This window comes from Lacerta agilis, chromosome 8 (assembly GCF_009819535.1).
Source record: "Lacerta agilis isolate rLacAgi1 chromosome 8, rLacAgi1.pri, whole genome shotgun sequence".
Lineage (NCBI taxonomy): Eukaryota > Metazoa > Chordata > Lepidosauria > Squamata > Lacertidae > Lacerta > Lacerta agilis.
Window position 1 is genome coordinate 60,110,348 of NC_046319.1, and position 20,578 is coordinate 60,130,925.

General features: G+C 41.9%; 2 protein-coding genes across 5 annotated transcripts; one reads left to right on the top strand and one right to left on the bottom strand.

The window, feature by feature from the left end:
• The first annotated feature begins 1,044 nt into the window (after positions 1-1,044).
• On the top strand, positions 1,045-6,778 carry SYF2 (SYF2 pre-mRNA splicing factor). 2 transcript variants are annotated; one of them, XM_033157787.1, is made up of 8 exons: positions 1,074-1,167; positions 3,004-3,025; positions 3,244-3,351; positions 3,794-3,919; positions 4,163-4,280; positions 4,393-4,483; positions 5,579-5,677; positions 6,186-6,778. In XM_033157787.1, the coding sequence occupies exons 1-8, from the start codon at positions 1,145-1,147 to the stop codon at positions 6,349-6,351; spliced, it is 753 nt and encodes a 250-aa protein (XP_033013678.1). In that variant the 5' UTR covers positions 1,074-1,144; the 3' UTR covers positions 6,352-6,778. The 2 variants fall into 2 exon arrangements, with proteins under 2 accessions (XP_033013679.1, XP_033013678.1); XM_033157788.1 differs by lacking the exon at positions 3,004-3,025 and having other exon boundaries at positions 1,045-1,167.
• Positions 6,779-11,070: 4,292 nt separating this feature from the next.
• Positions 11,071-18,608, bottom strand: RSRP1 (arginine and serine rich protein 1). Of its 3 annotated transcripts, XR_004427178.1 has the most exons (6): positions 18,259-18,607; positions 16,585-16,643; positions 15,263-15,859; positions 14,399-14,540; positions 13,887-13,930; positions 11,071-12,220 (listed from the first exon to the last, which is right to left on the bottom strand). XR_004427178.1 is itself a non-coding variant. In XM_033157791.1 (5 exons), exons 1-4 carry the CDS (start codon positions 18,330-18,332, stop codon positions 14,407-14,409), a joined length of 864 nt encoding a protein of 287 aa, XP_033013682.1. In that variant the 5' UTR covers positions 18,333-18,608; the 3' UTR covers positions 11,071-12,220; positions 14,399-14,406. The 3 variants fall into 3 exon arrangements, 2 of the variants coding, with proteins under 2 accessions (XP_033013682.1, XP_033013681.1); XM_033157791.1 differs by lacking the exon at positions 13,887-13,930 and having other exon boundaries at positions 18,259-18,608; XM_033157790.1 differs by lacking the exon at positions 11,071-12,220 and having other exon boundaries at positions 13,775-13,930; positions 18,259-18,608.
• Positions 18,609-20,578: the final 1,970 nt, after the last annotated feature.

The following is a 20,578-nucleotide window of genomic DNA, read 5'->3' on the forward strand; positions in this document are numbered from 1 at the left end:
CATCATGTTGTCAAGTGTTATTGTGTGGATTATCTATCTCTTTTCTTGCTGTTCTTATGGGGCGACAAGAATAAGGAGGCCGTTGTGGATAGGCCATAATAGTATTCCTCCAGAATTGTTCTCCCCCTACTATTTTCCCCCCCTAATATACTGTATATTACTTGTGACGCAATTTCTTCCTTTACACAGAAGAGCTTAAAGGCATTTCTCTGGTGGGAACTAAATGTTTAGAACAACATATAGATAAGGAAAAGTAGTCTACTGGTTAAGTTAATTTTTAGAATGACTTGTATCCAGCATACTCAGAGTAGACCCCCTGAAATGAATGGACTTGGCTAACTTAGGTCCATTGATTTCAATAGGTCTACTCTGAGCAGAACTTAGTTGCATATGATCTTATATTCTCAGAGCGACAAACCACTTTACGTTTGCTCAAAATCAGAGCGGGTTTCTGGGGGGAGTATTGCTCATGACCAAAGCCCAGTGTCCATTAAAAAAAAGAAAAAGAAAATATTTTCATGAGAAAGGCAGTCTGCATCTCCTCTGAGGCGCTGTGCCCTTGGTCACAGAAGAGCCGAAAAGAAAAGCTGACCGGCTTACTTAATGATCAAATTCTATTCCATGAACAACTGTGGATGAATACTTAGAACTATACTGCCATCCCATGTTCATTTGTAAGCATAGCTTGGCGGGGGGGGGGGAGGAATGCATTTTTATGGGTACAGTAATGACTTTTGAGTGGGATTTAAAATTCATTAAATAGGTGCTCTTGATTTGAATTACAGGAAGTGGGTCTGCTGTGCCCATTTGGTAACCCTGTCCCTGACTTTTAACATACCTTTCTTAATACAGTCCATAGGCCTACTCTCACGCATTTTTTCTTTTTTTGCTATGCGATGCAGTTCCTTCCTCAGTCTTGCGGCGGCGCTGCAGCACAACTGCGACGAGCGGCGGCCGCTCACGAGGCCGACAGAGACTGCGCATGCGTTTCCTTAATACGTGCGCTGTCCCGCCCCCTTTTACTGTTTGTTCCTTTTACAGTCTAGGCGTCATTAGGAGAGGCGGAACGGGGAGAGGGAAAAGCCAGGAAGTAGCTTCGGTGTTTACGAACAGGGCAAGAGGAAAATGGCGGCGGTAGAGGATCATGGTGTTTCTTCGCCTGGGATGGTGAGAGGAGAGGAGAGGAGAGTGTTGGGGAGAAAGTGACCGACCAGGAAAGGAGAAGGATGAGGAAGCTTCACGGCTAAGGGCGCCTCTGAGCTGGGGGAGGCGGGGAAGGGAGAGGTTTGAGAGGAGGGGGTGGTATATAAAGGGGTGGACCTGGAGGTGAAGAAGTGCTGAGGACCCCGAGGCAGGAGCTGATGGCGAAGGGATGTTTTTGAAGATGGGGAAAGCCGGATCTTTCAATCTCTTTTTGTCTCTCTTGCCACTGCTGCAGGAGGTACAGCACGGACGGGAAATGGCTCTGGCATTGTCAGGGAGGGGATGTTTATTGATTTCCTTATATAAGAGTTTATAGCCTATGCTTCTAATTCATACAAATTACTCGGGTTAACTTAAAATAATTAAAATTGCAATGTCACCCTAAATAGAGCCGTGTGAAATAATGTTGTAGAGAATTCCAGTTTGATCTTTTCTGCAGCTTCTCTAAAAGCTTTTCCATAGCTGCCTTAATGCAGACAGCAGAAGGAGGTCTGTGTTGAGAACCAGGGTGGATAAAAATCGGATTTTTTTTATTTAAATCGGATTTTTTAAAATAAAATGCTTTTTGGGGAAAATATATTACCATCCAAAGGTTACTCAATCATGAAATAAAGATTAGTTTTTTAATTATGTAGAATAAGGCTGTATATGTTTAATTTTTTTGGTAAATAAATTCCATTAATCCATTCACAATGTTATTTATGCTCTTCCAGAGGTTTTTGTATGATTATTGGGCAGTTTCTCTGCCTACAAGATATTTCACAGATGCTTGGTTTACTTTTGCAGTTCTCAAAACTGAATTTGACTCAGCAGAGATCACATGCCTCTTCTTCACAGCAAAAATGTTATAACATGAACAGAGTTGAGAAAAAGACCTTAATCCTATTGTTCTACAAACCTATGAATATAGAATCAACCCCTTCAGTGTTAAGTTTCAAGAAGTTCAGTGAATAGAATAGAAACAATATTTTTCTGATTGTTTGGAGTGGAATGGATCTAATAAATCTATTTAAATTGTTATTATTAAGGTAATGATTATTTTTCTCCTTCCTAAGTACAACAGAAAAGTTGTCCAAATATGAATGATTAACCTATTAAACTGGGGATAAAAAACTAATATGAAAAGTTGTTATTCTAAAAATCTTCATCTACTTGCATATTAAAGTTATACCAGCAAGAATTAGTCTTTATGTAGAAAACTGTGATTTAAATCAAGCCTTACTGACTAGTGATTTAAATCGTGATTTAAATCAGTTTGATTTAAATCAAATCCACCCTGTTGGGAACACTATAATGTACAGGTGAAACTCAAAAAATTAGAACATCGTGGGAAAGTCCATCTATGTAAGCAATGGTTTCATTAGCTACTGGAGTTTTAATATATGAGATAGACTCATGACATGCAAAGCGAGGTATGTCAAGCCTTTGCTTACTATTATGACACACCGCTGATGAAAACCCCAAAGTTGAAATTGTTAATTTGGGGTTCTCATCAGCTGTACGCCATAATCATCACAATTATAACAAATAAAGGCTTGACATATCTTGCTTTGCATGTCATGAGTGTATCTCATATATTAGTTTCACCTTTGAAGTTGAATTACTGAAAGAAATGAACCTTTCCACGATATTCTAATTTTTTGAGTTTCACCAGTATGTGGCATCATGACCATTCCAAGTAGTTCAGCTGCCTTGTTGCAACTGAACATGCATTGCCAGCACTGGGGGCTATTTTCATGGGTTTTGCTTTTTCTTGTACTCTTGTGTTTAGGGGTCATGATCACTTTCTCTATTTTTCAGTCTGCCTAACATGATAGGTGAGGTGTGCTATAAATATCATCATTGAGCTTCCTCTTTTGTTGTTGTTACTGCTAAGGAAGGCTTACTAAGGACATAGCTTGAAAGCTTCTGTGGTCCTACATTGTTCTTGTGGAAATGTGCATGCATAATGCTTTTTTGATGTCTTGATAAAACTTTTCCATGGTGCTGAGACTATAACTGTTCCTTATATTCTTTTCTAACGTGTGGGTGGCTTTTCAGGCTACTTCTGACACATCAGAAGAACCTGCTTCCATTACAACTGAAGAGATGGCTGCACAGAAGAGAGAGGAGCGACTTAGGAAATTCAGAGAGCTTCATTTGAAAAGGGTGAGAACTCTCATTATGGTGTTGGTGCTAACAGTTCTGGTCCCTGCTTGTTAGCTTGGAGGGAGTGTATAGGTAACAGTAAGCCAGCATGATAATTTACATCCTAACAATTGCTTAGGGGCTCCACTAAAATGGGTTTTTAAAATGCAGGTTTGAGTCAGAAAAATTTCAGTTTGGTTTGGGAAATTTTCTGATGCCTTAAATCAGGTGTGGGGAACCTTTAGCCCTCCAGATGTTGGTAAACTACAATTTCCAGCATTCCTGGTCATTGACCATGCTGGCTGCAGCCGATGGGAGTTTTAGATCAGCAACAAATGGTGGATCAAAGATTTCTGACTTAGAGACACCTGCCCTAGAGGGTGATCTTCTTTAGCATGTTTGTTTTCCTTGTAGTAAACTCTGTTTTCTAAACATCTTTCTGGTTTCTTCTCCTTTTTAAAAGAATGAAGCCCGCAAGTTAAATCATCAGGAGGTTGTGGAGGAAGATAAAAGGCTGAAATTGCCAACAAACTGGGAAGCAAAAAAGGCACGTTTAGAATGGGAACTAAAAGTGGAGGAAAAGAAAAAGGTAAGCAAACAGTTGTCCCTTCCCTGGCCAATGGATGTGGCCAGGTTGGTCTCCCCCTTGATGATATTCTTGGGAAGTCTCTTACCAATGGCAGGAGCCAGAGTGCATCCCTCAGTAACTGTACATGGGAGTACAGTCTTGGTTATATTTTGACAGGCAGAACTCATTTAGCTTTGGGAAAGTTCACTGTGCTGAAAGAGAACCCCTGTTTCAAAATATCAAAATGTTCTTGCTGTGTGCTAGGAGTGTGTGGCAAAAGGAGAAGATTATGAGAGAGTGAAGTTGTTAGAAATCAGCGCAGAGGATGCTGAACGATTTGAGAGGAAGAGGAAGAAGAAAAATCCTGATCTTGGATTTTCTGGTAAGAAGGTGTTTGGCCCCATCCAGCCATTGAGTGTGAATAAAATCAAAAGCTTTTTAAACAAGTGATTATGTTTAGTAGTACAATAGATTTTTTTTTTTTTACTTCATAGATTATGCAGCAGCCCAGTTACGCCAGTACCAGAGGTTGACCAAGCAGATCAGACCTGACCTGGAGAAATATGAAAAACTCAGAGAAGAAAGGTAACTCTTATTTTGTCTGCCCCATATTATTAGTATGAGCATTATTAACATTTATTTGTCACTTACATCAAGTGTGTCAGAGTGACTTACAATTCTAAAAAGCATACAAATGCAATGATTAATACAGCATCTTAAGAAAAGACATAAGTGTTCTGGTACCTTGGAGAATAACTTGAAGGAGCTGGGTTCCTCCTTGTCCTTCACAGAGGCCATCGGTTCCAAATGCCTTGTGAGGTAGAGGTGCAGCTGCAGCAGCAGGCGGCAAAGAATGGCCATTTCCACTCACTGCTGCTGCTGCTGCCAGGCATGCTGTGCACTTCCACTTCTTGCAGAATGGTAATCGGTTGCAACTGCTCTGAGGAAGAGCAGCAGGACCATCTGCACTTGGGTGATTGTATCAACTGGACCCTTGTGAGAAAACCTGCTGTGGCAGGAATAAATGGAAAGATCCCATCTAAGCCTCAGAAGGTCAACGCAACTGTCTATTCTGCTTTGGCGATCACTCGTAGCCGAGTAAGATTGTCTTCCATAAACACGGTTTTAACAATGAGTCCGTAAGTGACTGTGAAGGCCAATTCTGAATCTACACATCCTTCCACAGTGGGGACATTTGTTTCTGGGTGGGGGGAGTTGATCACGGTGTGGATTTGCCAAGTGTGCCTTCCTCTTAGCATGTTTTTCCCTTGCGTCTTGAGTTCGAGTGTCTACAAAGCCCATCTATACACAATGTCTGGCTACAGTCATACCTCCTTTTGTGCCCGGGATCCGTTCCAGAGCCCCAGCCGCTAGCTGAAAAGGATGCAGGGCGAAGCGCCGCTTCTGCGCATGCGTGCGGAGCAGTTTGCGCTTCCGCGCATGCGGCAAACCAGGAAGTACCCGTTCTAGTACTTCCGGGTTTGCCGCAGACATTCGCCAGAATGGACTCCAGACATGACGGACGTTCGGGGAGGTATTACTATACTTGTTTCAGTAGGGAAATCTCTTGCCCCCATTAGTTGATTAGAGACTTGCTGGGCATGAAATCTAGAAGACATGTATTTTAATACTGTCAATAATGGACTGGTTAAAGTGTCTGGGTTTCCCCCCCTCATTCAGTGGCGAAGATTTATTTCCGACTTCAAATAGCCTTCTCCACGGAACACATGTGCCATGTAAAGAAGGGGTTGATAGAATGGTTTCGGATCTTGAAAAACAGTAAGTATGAAACATTGACTAATTACAATGTCGGAGCTTCTTAAAAGAACTTTGTGGGCATCTTGTCCTGTCTGATACCCCCACCTACCCACCGCACACAAACAAATGTTGAGATCAGTTTATGAAGTCCAGCTCCAGCTTCCACCCTTTTCAGCCATTCAGTTCATCCTTATGAGTATCAAAGCTTTTTCAGCCATAACCTCAAAACCTGGGAGGCTGTTCCATTGAAACTCCATCTGTCTCTCTGTTCTCCTTTTTTTCAAAAACATTTTAAAATAGTCTTTTAAAGTAGTCAGGTCTTTTAAATAGCCTCCTGCTATTTGGGTTTTTTGACAATTTGACTCTTAATTGACTTTAATTCGGTTATTTAATTCTGTTGACTTTAATTCTTATTTAAACTTCTTCGCGCATTTGGAGCTGAAAAAGTAGTGGTGGGGGGAAAAGAAAAATCGTCCTTGAACAGATGTTTGCATTAGGCACAGTCTCACTGCATTCATTTTCCTTCCAGAATCCAAAAACGTGAAAAATACAGCCGGAGACGATCATACAATGATGATGCAGATATTGACTACATTAATGAGAGAAATGCCAAGTTCAACAAGAAGGCTGAGAGGTTCTATGGGAAATATACTGCAGAGATTAAACAGAACTTGGAAAGAGGAACAGCTGTCTAAGCTAGAAAGTTCCAGAGGCAGGATCAGCACTGTAGCCGGCCTGCTTTTTCAAAAATTCCTTAAGTGTAAAACCTGTTTTGCAAAAGCACCTTAAATTGTAAACCAAGGTAGTACTAACATTAAGCTTGTCCAAGAAGTATTGCTCCTCAAGAACAAATTTGCCTTGAACATAAATAGAAAACAAATCATTTTAATTTTGGCAGAGAACCCCTTTTCTGTTCCTTTTCATATCTTAAGTCTAGGTTCCAGCTAAAGCAAATTTGTTTCAGGTTTTTTTTTTAATGTACCTGAGGTTTCTATGAAAACCACTGCCTTTGTATATGGTAAAAAGTATGCATTTTTACTCAAGCTCAAATGTAAACCTGTAAATTGTATGTTGGTTTGATTAAATTAGTTATCCAACTATGTAAAACTTTAAAAAGATGGATTAATTTTGACTCACCAGGTTTCTGTTTGGCCTGTGAAGTCATATTCCAAGCCATACCCACCTGTTTGTCAACAGTTAAGATTTTAGTTGATGGGCAAGAGGGCTGAATTAAACCCTCCGTTGGTTATGCACACATAGTCCCAGCAGGGAACAGGCGTCTGTAGCCAAGACAGAAAGCTGATGAGCAGGGGTCAACCTGCTCAGCTTGGCAGGATTCCTTGCCAACATCTTCCTGATTCAGGATGGGGTTTGCAGAGAAACCCAGCTAAAAGGTTTTCCCTTTTAACTGGATTCCACTACAAACTTCTACCTGCACTTTGATGTTCGAACTAGTGGGGCCCACCTGTCCAATTTGGCCCACCAGGTTTGGGGAGATGAAAACCTTGGCCACTGGCTGGAGGATCCTCACCCCGTTCTTGTGGTAAATCGGGTAGTACAGAACTTTGCCTGGTTTGTGTGCTGGTGGTAAAGGAGCCAAATGGTGCTACAAAGAAAAATATGAAGAGTTAGGGCTGTTATTTCCAAAGCAGGCAAATCATTTCCATAGCCCTGCCTTTGAAGCAAATGGGAGTAACTTAATCCTAAATAGCCAGACATGGTTAGGCACCAGAGCATCATTCAACAATATGGGGTTTATGCTTTTAGAAATCCAAAAATTTTGTATATGTACCCAGCTCTCCAATATTGCTTTTGTTGAAAAAATTTGTTCATTCAAGTGGACAAGCAGGAGGCCCATAGAAGACAAATGGCTTCATACCTCTCAATGCCTAGGAGCGGCAGAGACAAGTGATTAAACCTACAATAACTGGCAACTCCCTCCAGTTTCCATGTTAATGAAAGAGCAGTTTAGAAGGATCAAAAAGGGAAAAGGGAATCCTAAGCAATGAATGAACCCTCCCTAACTTGGAGGTGGGTGGAAATGGAGTTTTGTGGCTGCTATCCTGTGCCTCAGAAGGGAATAGCTAAATCATTGAAGAGGATCATGTGATACAAGTCATAAGGGGAAAATGGCACCTGGGGGGAAAATGGACTTGAGTCCCTCCTGCATGCCCACCGATACATAACCTGTGTTTTATTCCCTGGTACGTATGCAGGAGGACTGCAGAATACAGTGGTACCTCGGGTTAAGAACTTAATTCGTTCTGGAGGTACGTTCTTAACCTGAAACTGTTCTTAACCTGAGGTACCACTTTAGCTAATGGGGCTCCCACTGCCGTCACACAATTTCTGTCCACATCTTGAAGCAAAGTTCTTAACCCAAAGTACTATTTCTGGGTTAGTGGAGTCTGTAACCTGAGATACCACTGTGTAACAAGAGTTGTCCAAGCTCACAACAATGCCCAATAGGGCAAGGAAAGGCTAGAGAAGCTGCTGCTAAATTTGCCAGACACGTATGTAAAACCTGGCATCACATACCAGATATTCTGCAGTCTGGCCAGTGGCACCTATTGATGAATTTTGATAACTGTCAATACACACACAGTTCTTGTATTTGAAATAAAAAAGTTTAGTTTTCTTAACGGTTATCAGTGTGGCTATAAGAAACTGGAAAGTGATTACCAACTAGAACAGTAGGCGCTTACTTTAAATATTCCTTTCCTGAGGGTGCAGAAAGAAGCCAGAAGAGAGCAGGCTGAATCTAACCTGAATCAATTAGGAAGGATGACTCACCTAATTAAAGTGGCAAAATCTGCCCAAAATCACCCTCTATACCTAAGAAAATTGCCACAAAGGATGCAGAACCCTCAAATATTCCATAGCACCTTCCCAAATGTATTTCAACCCTGTTCGCATGTGTTGTCTTCCAACATGAAGTTCCAGATTCAATGTAGATAATAAAATGAGGTATTTTATTAACAAGCAAAAACCCATGTATGTACAACTGACAGGTTTGGTCTTAAGATACTATGTATGCATCACAAACATACAGTAATGTATCAGCTGGGGTACATGCAGGAGTTTAAAAAATGGAAAAGGGGTGAATGTAATAACTGGGTGTGGAAAAAGGGGCTTGAGGTAATAAGGCATGAAAATAGTGTGCAAGGGTTGAAAAAATGGCAGAGGGAAAAAGAGAAGGTGAAGTGGGTGAAGATGAAAGCGACTGAAGAATAGGGGATGGTGACTTTGTAATTGGGCAGATTAAAAGGCTGTTTAGTAGTTGCAATGTGTGGATGGCAGAAGATGCAGGTTACCATGGGGATGTGTTGTGTGCAAGTAAGGGGTTGCACAAAAAAGGCATGGATGTGGGTGAAAGCAGGTGTAAAGCAGGGTTGTAGAAGTGGCTTCAAACATGGGTCTGGGAAGGGGAAAAGCAAGCTTAGCAGTTGCTTGGTGAGGGAAGGGGAAGCTCATGGGGCTTTAATGGAGGGAATGTCAGAAGGGTTGTAGAGCAGAGTGAACAGGGGCAGAGTTCCTAGTTAATTTAATTTTGTAATAGCTACCAGAGATGTCCGGTGCATGCCATGTCTAACAAGGAAGAATGAGCTCTGAAACTGAATTGGCTTTAGGAAGAAACTAAAGATCAGGCAGTGATCCTCAATAAATCATTCAGTCAACTATTTGCTTGGGGCAGCAAATAGTGAGCAGACACAGGAGCGCAGTTGGTCACTGCCCGAAGCACCTCACAAGAGGGCTCATTGAGCTGGGTGCTTTGGGTGGCCCCTTTGGCTGCACTGCTTATCTCCAAGGTAATTAATGGGGAGCCTGGGGAGGGTGGGGGGCGAGAGGTCATACTGGGCAAGGTGCTGGTGGAGCAGGCAGAAAAAAATGGGGTGCTAGGTACTGTGGGGAAAAAACATTTGATTTTCTGCAGATGTGCTTTTACAAGACACAATATAGACCAAATGATTGTTTTTTAGCAGCAAACCATAAGAAATTTCTCTTTTCCAAGTTGGTTTTGATGAATGACATAAGACATCTTCACAATATTTAAAGATTCAGCTTCATAGCCGAATTTTTAATAAATGTTAACATTCAAAATGCCTCAGGCACCAGTGTCAAACTCAGTTAAGAGGGCATAGTTCTCCAACTTTCAAATACCAGTAATTTTGCTTTGCAGTTCCAAAGCAATTTTTATTTTAAGTGGTAGTACAAAAGTTCACCTGCTCTGCTATGCCTTTGCTTTTACTGAAGGCCCTTACTTTCCAAGGCAGCAGGCGACTCAGCTTGGATGTTGTACAACAGGCATCCCCAAACGTGGCCCTCCATATGTTTTGGGACTATAATTCCCATCATCCCTGACTACTGGACGTGTTAGCTAGGGATGCTGGGAGTTGTAGTCCCAAAACAGCTGGAGGGCAGAGTTTGGGGATGCCTGTCGTACAATTAAGGAAATGTTGGCAACAGTAGAGGCCTAGAAATAAACACGCAACTCACAGCAAAACCCTCAGCTTCCAGTAGATGGTGCTAGCATTACACAACCTCATCCCTTGAACATTACCTTTGCTGCAGTGGATGTTAGGTTGGTTGTTTTGTACCGTATTTTTCGCTCCATAGGACGCTCCGGACCATAGGGCGCACCTCATTTTTAGAGGAGGAAACAAGAAAAAAAAATATTTTTCTGGTTTTCCTCCTCTAAAAGCCCTGTTTTGTTTTGTTTTTTGTTTTGTTTTTGAGGATCAGCTAAAAGTTTTGCAGCTTTTTTGCAAAGGGAAAAGCCCTGGGGTTTGGGGTTTTTTTTTTTGGAGGATCAGCTAAAGGTTTTGCAGCTTTTTTTGCAAAGGGGGAAGAGCAAAGCTTTTGCAAAGGGGGAAAAGCAAAGAGGAAAAGCCCCATTTTTATGGGGTTTAACTCACATTTCTGAAAAATCTTAAGGAAAGGGAGCCATTTCTACTGTTTCCAGACAGATAATCTAATCAGCCAGTCACATGTCCTGGGGAAACAAACAACCTCCCTCTGCAGCACATTCAACAAAGGAGGGCGGGGCTGAAAGGGAGCCGGGACTCTTATCTCTCTCCCGATCTCTAGCTGATCAGCTGCTGAGCGGGGTCCTTTCAACACTCCCTTTTCTCTTTGTAAAATAAAAAGCACAATCTGCTTTTGGCCCCTGGGCAATTCAGCTCCAGGGACCACCATTCGCTCCATAAGACGCACAGGTATTTCCCCTTACTTTTTAGGAGGAAAAAAGTGTGTCTTATGGAGCAAAAAATACGGTATTTTGTTGACAAAGTTTACAGAAGAATGCCTCATTTTCAGGTACCAAAGTTATGAGGAAACGTGCAGCTTGCTCATGCCTCTTTGGCCTTGAACATCCCATTCACTTTTGTTAAGTATATATGCTCAGAAATGTCACACAATATTCAGGATAGGTTTATTTAAAAGTTTTTATTTTATACATGTAGTCCAGTTTTATGCATATTAAATGAAAGGTGCTGCTTGTGCAAGTGATCTTATCTCTAGCTTTTAAGTCAAGTCACAAAATCTAGCTTTCTCCTTAAATGTCATACAAACTAATCACATTTAACAATAGCAACACATCCATAAATATAGGGATTACCTAATACCTACGTTCATTTGACATCAACTTTGCCCCAACCTGCCCTTTCTGCTTGAAAGGCTGTCTACTTAAATTCGCATTACAACATTATAAGCCTTTGGGGCAAACTACAAAAAAACCCTGAATTTATGTATCTAGCACTAGGCTTTTACCAATTAGCAGTTGTACTTGGAACATGCACAAGCTCAGAAGGTCATAGCTGACATTGCAAATGTTTTACTTCTAACTAAAAGTGCAGCATGAGAGCAATTACGCTGGTTCCATAACAAGACAGCAGGGGAAAAAATATTTTAACCTTGTGCAACCGAAAATTCAACCTTTTGTCACTTCAAGAGCACAAGTAGAATTTTCTTTGCTTATCCTTCTGCTACTTGCAAAATATGGTGGTGTTCAGGTTAAATAGGAATTTGGGAAGCTACAGAAGCCAACTGAATTACCACCAGGAGCCATAAATCACACTTTTTACAAGTGTTGACTTGAAAAGTATTAAAAGTGTAGAAAAAATAATTTTGTATGTAGTACAGTAATTAAGCTACATTCACATTAAACACTAGAAGTTGCTACATGACTCACAAGGAGAAAAGTTACCCACCTGTAATTTATTACAGCCACATGAAAAGTTATTTACAGAAATATAAGATTCCAACCTGTAATTTCTGGACCTCTATATAACTCCCATAGTATATCTGGAAAATAAACCAAATCTCAAATTAATAGAGTTTTAAGCATTCTGTATTTAAACCCTGAATTTTGAGAGGATTTCAAACCCCATAATGCCTCAACAGCTCAAACAGAACATGGGTACTGGCATGCTCTAGAGGATCCTCATTCCCAACAGGAATCCATTGACCAGATGGGGTCTCTTTTTTCTTGTCTTTTCCTGGGGACAGTGTGGCTTCTTTAAAAGGTTGCTGGTTTTAGGGCCAATGACCCTGCCACAATGCATTCTGAAAAATAAAATTAACATAAATTGTAAGATGTAATCTAATTAGAATAATGTATGAAGACATACAGAGCTGCTTAAAGATCAACTCCTGTGCAAACTTCCACACTTGAATCTTTAAAGCTCATAGGTAAGGACTAAAAAGTTCAATTCCTATTAGAGCACTCTTCACATTGCTACCTGTCCTATGCTTCTAAGCCAGGCATAGGCAAACTCCAGCCTGCCAGATGTTTGGGACTACAATTCCCATCATCCCTAGCTAACAGGACCAGTGGTCAGGGATGGGAATTGTAGTCCCAAACATCTGGAGGGCTGAGTTTGCCTATGCCTGTTCTAAGCAGATTTAAAGCTGAATTATCTGTAACTGGGATAGGGAGCCAGTGGCCCTCCAGACGTTAAGATTATAACCCGCATAATCCCTGTTCACTGGCTGAGACTGAATTGGGAATTGAAACAGTATCTGGAGGGTCAGTTTCTCTATCCCCACTCTTAATGTTTGTGATGTATTACTCAATCCATATCTAAACATAGATCATATATCAGAAATAAAATCTCCACAAAAATCCAGCACAATGTGCATCGTATTAGTAGAGATGTAGGATTTGTTTTTCCAGACCCCAATACCAAGTCTGTCTTATGTTAATATAGGTTGGAAGCATGTTTTTATTTTGAAGGAAGTGCCACTGAACTCAGTGTACTTGCTTCTGAATAGAACTTTAAACTACTCTTTCTCTCTCTATATATATATATATACGTTCAATTTCTTGATCTCAGAGGTACAAGAAAGGCCATGTCCCACACTGTAGTACTAGTCTCAGATCCCATTTCTGGCATTTTCTGTTATTTTTTCTGGATTGTTCAAAGGGTTAAACCCATGGCTGATCACATAGCTCATAGGAAAGAACAAAATCTGTTCTAACATACTACAGCTGTAATCCTGAACTTGCATATCTGAAAATAACCTACAATAAAAGCTATCAGGCTTTAAAATAAACATGGTTAGGATCAGACTCAAAGTATGCACCTTTGGTTGACTCGTATCTAGGTGCCTCACCTCCCCATTACAATTTTCCAGGGTGTGTGGGGAACCAACACATGAAGAGAAGGCTCACCACTACAAGTTCCCTACACACTTAGAAAGCGATGATTAAACATCAGAGTGCAACAAAAAGTGTGGGATTAACAGGCTTTTCCCTGCTCTTTCCTTCATTGTGAGGCATGAATGCCTACTAAAGAGGGGATTTCATCTTTGCTGTTTTCAGAAAATATTGTGTATAACCTCATTAATTCCTTAATGCTGTGTTCACTAGATAATTTGATGAATTGAAGAAGTGTAATATCTTTATCAAAATAATTGTTACATCATTAACTCCTACATATCAGCATTATAGAGATTAGAATATCTTGTTTGCAAGTGAAGACCAATTCTTCTCATCTCCCCCTTCACATTTGGGAGAGCTGCCAATACCATTTTATAGTTGTCTAAATTCTTTCTTAACTTAGAAATGGAACAAGCCCCTGATATTTCACAGTGAGTACCATAGGATTTCATTTGTGTAAAAGCTTTCTAATCTTGTGGAAAATGTGTAATATAATACAGCTTTTGCTAACTTGGCTTTTATTTCCCTCCCCTAAGTTAGCTCAGCTACAGCCCACAATCACTTAGTTACCACCAGATTTTCTTCATCAGTGCTGGAGACCATATTCATGATTTCTATAAGACAGAAATAAAGCATGTAAAATGCGCTGTGTGTCCAGATAAAGAATTTCTGGGAACTTTTTGTTGCATCACAATTTGACAGGTATTAGAACACCATTTGAAATTTAACATCCATATAAATTAGCCTTATCTGGGTCAGCAAAACGTATGAAAAAGAACCCCAACTAGTAAATTGAAGAGCTAGTAAAATACTTAATTCATTTTATTATTTAAGAATTAGGAAATATCAGAACATTTTCAACGAACCCAGATGTTTAGGATTACTTGGTAACTTTACCTCAACAGGCTAAGATTTGACACTTGCCATTTGGTTTCCAAACTTGAAAAATATTACGGTAACTACATTTTGAAAATATTTTCAAATATTTATTTTCAAATGATGAAACAACGCTAGCTCTATTTTAGCTCTATGTAGTTTTTCAAAGCATTTAGTTTTAGCATCTGAATAACCATTTCACTTACCACAGTCTTTACACTCTCCTCATTTGGCTTTCACTTTCTTTTGATATTGTACCAATTTTCAAGCTGGCTGGCAGGACCACATTGTCTGTCCCCAAAGTTTTTGCTGCATTGGCCTTTGCGATTTCCAGTAGCTCTCTTTTTTCTAAAACAAATAACAGCAGGTACTCAGCCCTCTAGGTGACATGGGTTTAAAATGCAATAGAAAACTAACTGAAAGCACCAAAAAAGGAATTCAGACAACTTCCACAGTACAAGACAAAGGGAAGTTAGTGATGACTGAGCAGAAAAGCTCAATTTATACTTGGGGGTAGGGGTGATTTTCAAAGACGGTACACTAAAGAATTGAGACAGAGACTTCCCAAACACATCAAGTGATTCTACAACCAAATAAGGATTTGAACACCTGAACTGAACCGAAACGCACCACAGTAACTTCAATATACAGCTATTCTTGGAGAAGAAATCTCTACTTCTATCAGTTAATGAAAGTACAGCAAAAGTCTCTAGACAAGACTTTTTAAACTAAGATGGGATGTATTTTTTCTATAGCCAAGTTTGAAAATAGTCATACCTGGGGTTACGAATGCTGCGGGTTTCACGTTTTCGGGTTCTGTACCTCGCCAAACCCGGAAGTACTGGAATGGGTTACTTCCAGGTTTCGGCGCTCACACAAATACACAAAATGATGTCACGCGCATGTGCAGAAGCACCAAATCGTGTCACGAGCGTGCACTGATACGGCACTTCAGGCTGTGAACGCTGCGGGTTGTGAACACGCCTCCTGCACAGATCATGTTCGTAACCCGAGGTATGGCTGTATCCTAGTATGCTTCTCCACCAATATAGATTATGACCTGCCAATACCTTTTTCAGTCAAGCGAAGAGGGGTTCTACTGCGAGATCTTGATCGAGAACGGCTTCTCCAGCTTCTATAAGCCTCAGGATATATGGTTCTTCCAAATCCATAGTATCTTCGGCTTCTTGACCTGCTTCTAGAGTAAGATCTTCTATAGCATGGTCTTCCAGGAGACCTACTCCGTGATCTGTATCTTGGAGGAGAGCGACGGTATCGCCTATGGTATCTAGGATGGTATCTTTCTCTGTATTTGTAGCTACGTGATCTTGACCGGCTTCTGGAATAAGATCTTGAGTACCTTCTGCACCTCCAAGAACAATTCCTTTTAGCACGTAACCTTGATCTGCTTCTTGACCTACTCCAGCTTCTGGAGGAAGCGGAAGTGCTCGAACTTGATCTTGTGGAGTAAGATGACCTGCTAGATGATCTTGAAGAAGATCTTCTGCTACAGCTGCTCCTTGATCTTGAACGAGACCTTTCTTTTGGTGAACTCAAACTCAAGTCATCCATAAAGACTGTCATCTCATCTGTCTTCTTGCTAGATCTCTGCTTTTCGGTATTTTTCAAACTTGTGCCTTCTGCTTTCTGTTGCCCAGTTCCCGTTCCTTTGTTTAGGGGAGGGAGGGATAGATGGAAGTTTTGATTTAAAACTTCTGCTATTGTGAAGTATGACAAAGTCATAACTGCATAATGTTTCTTCCAAGTCAACTCAGAAGCATTAAAAACCTTATGCCTCAAAGATTTTAAGTGGCGTGATTCAGATCTTTCATTTGACAGCCATAGAACCTCCTTTCAAACAAAAATGCTTGAATCCTAGAAGCTAATGCCCCACTCACATCACAGAACGGTCAAATTAGTACTTTGAGCCACTATGGAGCTGGAGGCATTCAACTGTATGCAATATGAAGTATTTATCAATCAAGATGGCTGCTGTTATATAACAGCAGCCATTTTAGTTACAACACACTGGATCTATCGTACTAGGGTATAATCACTCCTGTTTCCTTAATTCTTCAAACTCCTTTTGTTCTATGATCCTGCTCTCTACATTAAGAGTTTGATTTATTAATTTGTATTTATTAATAATCAAAGCAAAACGATTGACTGTACTGTATTACTACCACAAAGTATGAAAATTATTCTAATGCCTTAAATAGAGGAATATTTATCACTAGCAAACCATAGAGGAAAGAGGTTCTGTCTGGAGCCTTGAATCACCTAATTCAGCAGGCACCTTTGAATTGCAGGCAACTTATTAAACAGGGTGGAAACATTTTAGATATAAAACAATCAGCCAAACACTAGGCATACATTCCCATAAACAACATACCAATAGGTGCTGAAAAACTCCCATTCTGCTCAGGACTTCCATGGTTCTGCTGTGGATTCCTATGAACAAGAGTTACAACCATTCAATCAGTTCTTTTATAAAATAAATTTTATTAGAATTTAAGAAGAGCTACAAGATTCTCTTTCAGTCCGTTCTACAGAAAAATTAATACTTTCTCAGGTCCTTCCCCTGCAATATGGGCATAATACTGAGCGAGGTACTGTGAATGTGATGCACTTTCAACATACTCAAAGTGTTAGGATCAAGTTACTAGTCTTTTTCTAAGCATTTTTACTCCCACCTTCAACATTGCTTTACTCCCAGGTGTTTGTATAAAACTTCCTCTCTACTGTTAATCACACACTGTATAATTTTACTTTCTCCAAAAGCCTCCTTAACAGAAACCAGATTTTACTGGGCTTTTCAAAAAAGGACTCATGGTGCACAGTATGCAAGTGCCTAAATAAAGAGAGCACAATCCTGCCAATGCCAACCACCACTAAACCCTGCTGATTTCAAAGGAAGCATTCAAGAACATTCTCAAGACTGCTTTGGACATTTATTTTTGGTAAACATACATGGGATTCGGCTGTTTCTGACAGCTTATTGTTCTAATTTAGGGGGATATGGAAAACTAGACTGCCCTTGTGAACTCTCATGGTAGTTTACAGAAAAAACACGTTTGTTCAAAAAAACATGCTTAAATTACTACTTTACTTCATGCAGTAGACTAGGGCAGCTTACAAATTAGTTATTAGTTGCAATCCAACGCATGCACTCCCCCCCATTCCACTTAAAGCTGGCAGTCTTTTCCCAAGCCCTTTATTACCTTTCGCGAAGTGCCACACCCGTGAACAATACATAGTAGGAAGTGAGCCCTACTGAAGCAAACAGGACTTTGCTTACTTCTGAATAATCATGGGCACGACTGCATTGCTTGCATACAAAGAGACGAGAGGTTCCTGCCTGCCTCCAAGGATTTTACAGTCTCAAAACGGATTATGGGAAAGGAAAGCAACAAACGGGGGAACGCCAAGGGCAGGAAGGAATGACCCTGAACATCTACAATCAAGTGTACATGCACACGAAAGCTCATACCTAGAACAAACTTAGGTGCTACTGGAAGGAATTTTGTTTTATTTTTTATTTTGTTCCTTGGCTTTGTTTGGTTACAATTCCAAACAAGTTAAAGAAATGCAACACCACAAAAGCCTGTTTTGAAGCAAAGAGGGCTGGCACCACAATCCGACGAAGATACTCTTCCTACACCTACAGAAGATTCACTTTAAGGATTTATTTATTTTTAACTAACAGAATTGTCGTGAGCCATATCAGCCTTAGCCTTCCTCCCACCAATAACAGGTTTATTTGTTACGGGGTTTTTTCCCTTCCCGCCCTTCAAGTAGCTCTGGATGGCAAGCTCGAGTCTGCTCCGTTCTGTCCTCACAGCTGCCCAGTGAGATGGGTCAGCCCTTGTCAGCCTGTACCTGCCCCCTCGGGAGGCCAATATTGACCTGCTTCTCTCTCTCGCAGGAGCAAGGAAGCCTTAAGAAAGCTCGTGTTGGCAGCCGCACTGCCTCCAGAGTCTCCTTCAATTAGCCCCGCTTCGCCTCACAGTCTTTAGCTGTCCCCTCCCCACGCGAAAGGAGAGGGAAAAAATCGCTTCAGACTTACTGGTACCAGGTGGATGGACCCTGGCTTTGTGGTGGTGCCTGAGGGGAGAGCCCACCTTCGTTGGTAACCGCCATGACCGGAAGAAAGAAACGAAGGGAAGGTGCCGAAAGAACAAAAATATGCTCTGAAATCTCCACAAAAAGCCGAGGCTGGTAATAAAGCTCGCTCGGTTTTCTCTCAAATATGTCGTCAGAAGCGTTTTATTTTATAAAATAAATAAATAAATCACACAGATATCCCCCGAACAACAAACCGCGTTAAAATCGCTCCACAGTCAACAGCCGCCGCCAGGTCGACAGGCTTGTTATGGCGCCCGAGACCAACTGAAATGGCGCAGAAGCTTCCAGATCCTCAACCGACGAAGGGAGGGGACAGGAGGAGGAGGAGGGATTATGTGTTTGTAACGTAACGTTGGCGTAGTGCACAAGCGCAGTTCGGGATTGAGGGTGGGGCATAGAACACGGGGCGGTAGCCATAGAGACCGGGAGGCGCCTCCTCCGCCCGAAGCATCCATGGTACAGTGAGCGTCAACTGCGCCTTCAGCCTCGTCTCCAATCTGCGCGCTTTACTTTAGTTGCACATTATCCTGTACAGAGGTTATACCGAACACTTTGGGCCTTACTTCCGAGTAACCATGTAGGGGTTTTGTTCTGCACGCTTCAGCTTCCGCCCTCCCCTCTATATTATACATATCGAATTTGTGGTTTTGAGGTTATAAATCTCCCAGCTCGGATGGCTCGCATTCATACGAGAATTAGACTCCTGGATTAGCCAGGATGCCGATACTCTTATCTCCACGATCGGGGGAAGTAATGCTTCGGAATACCAGTTGCTGAACAGGATGTTGGACTAGATGGGCCGTTGGCCTGATCCAACAGACTCTTCTGACGTTAGCTTATTGATTTAGACAAGACAAAAGCTATGTTTTGTTTTGCAAAGTTAGTGTAATAAATACATCATTTTAGTGGTTAACGGCATCCTTCCGCGACCATAGCTGTCAAGTCTCCCTTTTTTTGCAGGAAACTCCCTTATTCTAAGCTGTTTCCCGCTGCTATCCCTGATTTTTTTATATCCCTTAAATTTCCCTTCTTTCAAAGGGAATATTCCTCTCCCCAGGCACGTCTCTACCCTGTGGCGCCAGTGGCACGGGGAACCAGGGCCGGGCAGCAAGCTGAGTGTCCGGGAAGGAGAGTTGGAGTCCGGGGAGAGCAGAGCTGCTCCCCCTCTGCAATCCTAGAGCGCCACTGAGGGGGGAGGAGGAGACGGAGGAGGAGGAGAGTCTACCACCCACCCACCTCCCCGCCCGCGCAGCTGGAGGACCATGCTAGGGAAAGAGGCCACGCTTCCCAAACTTCCTGCCCCACGTTCCTCAACATCCGGCTGCCGAGCACGTGCCAAGTGTGAGAAGCGAAGAGAGAGCCGGGTCAGAGACCCTTAAAAGTTCTCCTGGATCTGAAAGCGAGCTATCGTGCAGCGCAGGAGAAAAACACCGAGAGGTGGGCTCCGTGGGTTGCCCGTGAAGCCGCCTGGACATTTAACTTCCAGGCACATGATGTGTGATGCTAATTATTTCCCCCAAGAGTTAAATGATAACTGATCAGAGGCAGCTACCGGAGAGCCATGAGATTCACGTGAGGGTGAGGGTCAGATGATTGTCAATCCCAGCAGGTATATAAGAGGACAACCAGGCCTGCCCAGGCCAAGCCCATCTCTTTCTATTCCCATACGTTGTCGCCCACGGAGCGCAACTATGCTCAAATAGACAAAGAGGCATGTGCCATTCCCTCTGATGCAGATCTGATATATATATAGGGTGGGGGGTTGCACATGTGCCCATCAAGCTGTGTGTGGGAATTATCCCTCTGTGTGTGGTGCTGTCAGGAGGGGGTCGTGCAAATGCTCCGCGTTGTGCAGAATGGAAATATTTAGGTGCGATGTTCTATCCATGGGTGCAGCTTGCAGAGGGGAAATTCGAGAAGGTGGGGGAGCATGGGTCCGCTGTGGGGAGCGGAGCGCATTTCTTGCGCACAGGTGCCTGCCTGCAGAAGGGATTTGTGCTGCGGAGCTGTTGTGGAAAATGCCTATGTGGTTGTGTTGACAGGTGTGCAAAGGAGGGGTGCAGAAGCTAAAGGTATCTGTCTATATGGCCTTTCCAAAGGCCAGGTTGTGCAGTCAGCTGGGGCCTGTGCCTGTAAAAAGCCAGGCCGGGAGCCACCTTAAGTTGAGGCTGCATAGGCCTTGTGGTGCATGTGATTCAGATTCTATTCAGTTGAACCTCTGGTTACAAAGTTGAATTTTTTTTAGCAATGCCCCCCCTAGT

Bases quoted from the DNA above. Each gene is read 5' to 3' on its own strand.
- SYF2 (XM_033157787.1), top strand. From the start codon at position 1,145: ATGGTGTTTCTTCGCCTGGGATG. The intron at 1,168-3,003 runs GTGAGAGGAGAG...TCTATTTTTCAG, and splicing joins GTGTTTCTTCGCCTGGGATG to TCTGCCTAACATGATAGGTG. The intron at 4,484-5,578 runs GTAACTCTTATT...CCCCTCATTCAG, and splicing joins GAAAAACTCAGAGAAGAAAG to TGGCGAAGATTTATTTCCGA.
- RSRP1 (XM_033157791.1), bottom strand. From the start codon at position 18,332: ATGGCGGTTACCAACGAAGGTGGGCTCTCCCCTCAGGCACCACCACAA. The intron at 15,860-16,584 runs GTATGTTGTTTA...CCCTAAACAAAG, and splicing joins GAGTTTTTCAGCACCTATTG to GAACGGGAACTGGGCAACAG. The intron at 14,541-15,262 runs GTATTGGCAGGT...TATTTGTTTTAG, and splicing joins TCTTCGCTTGACTGAAAAAG to AAAAAAGAGAGCTACTGGAA.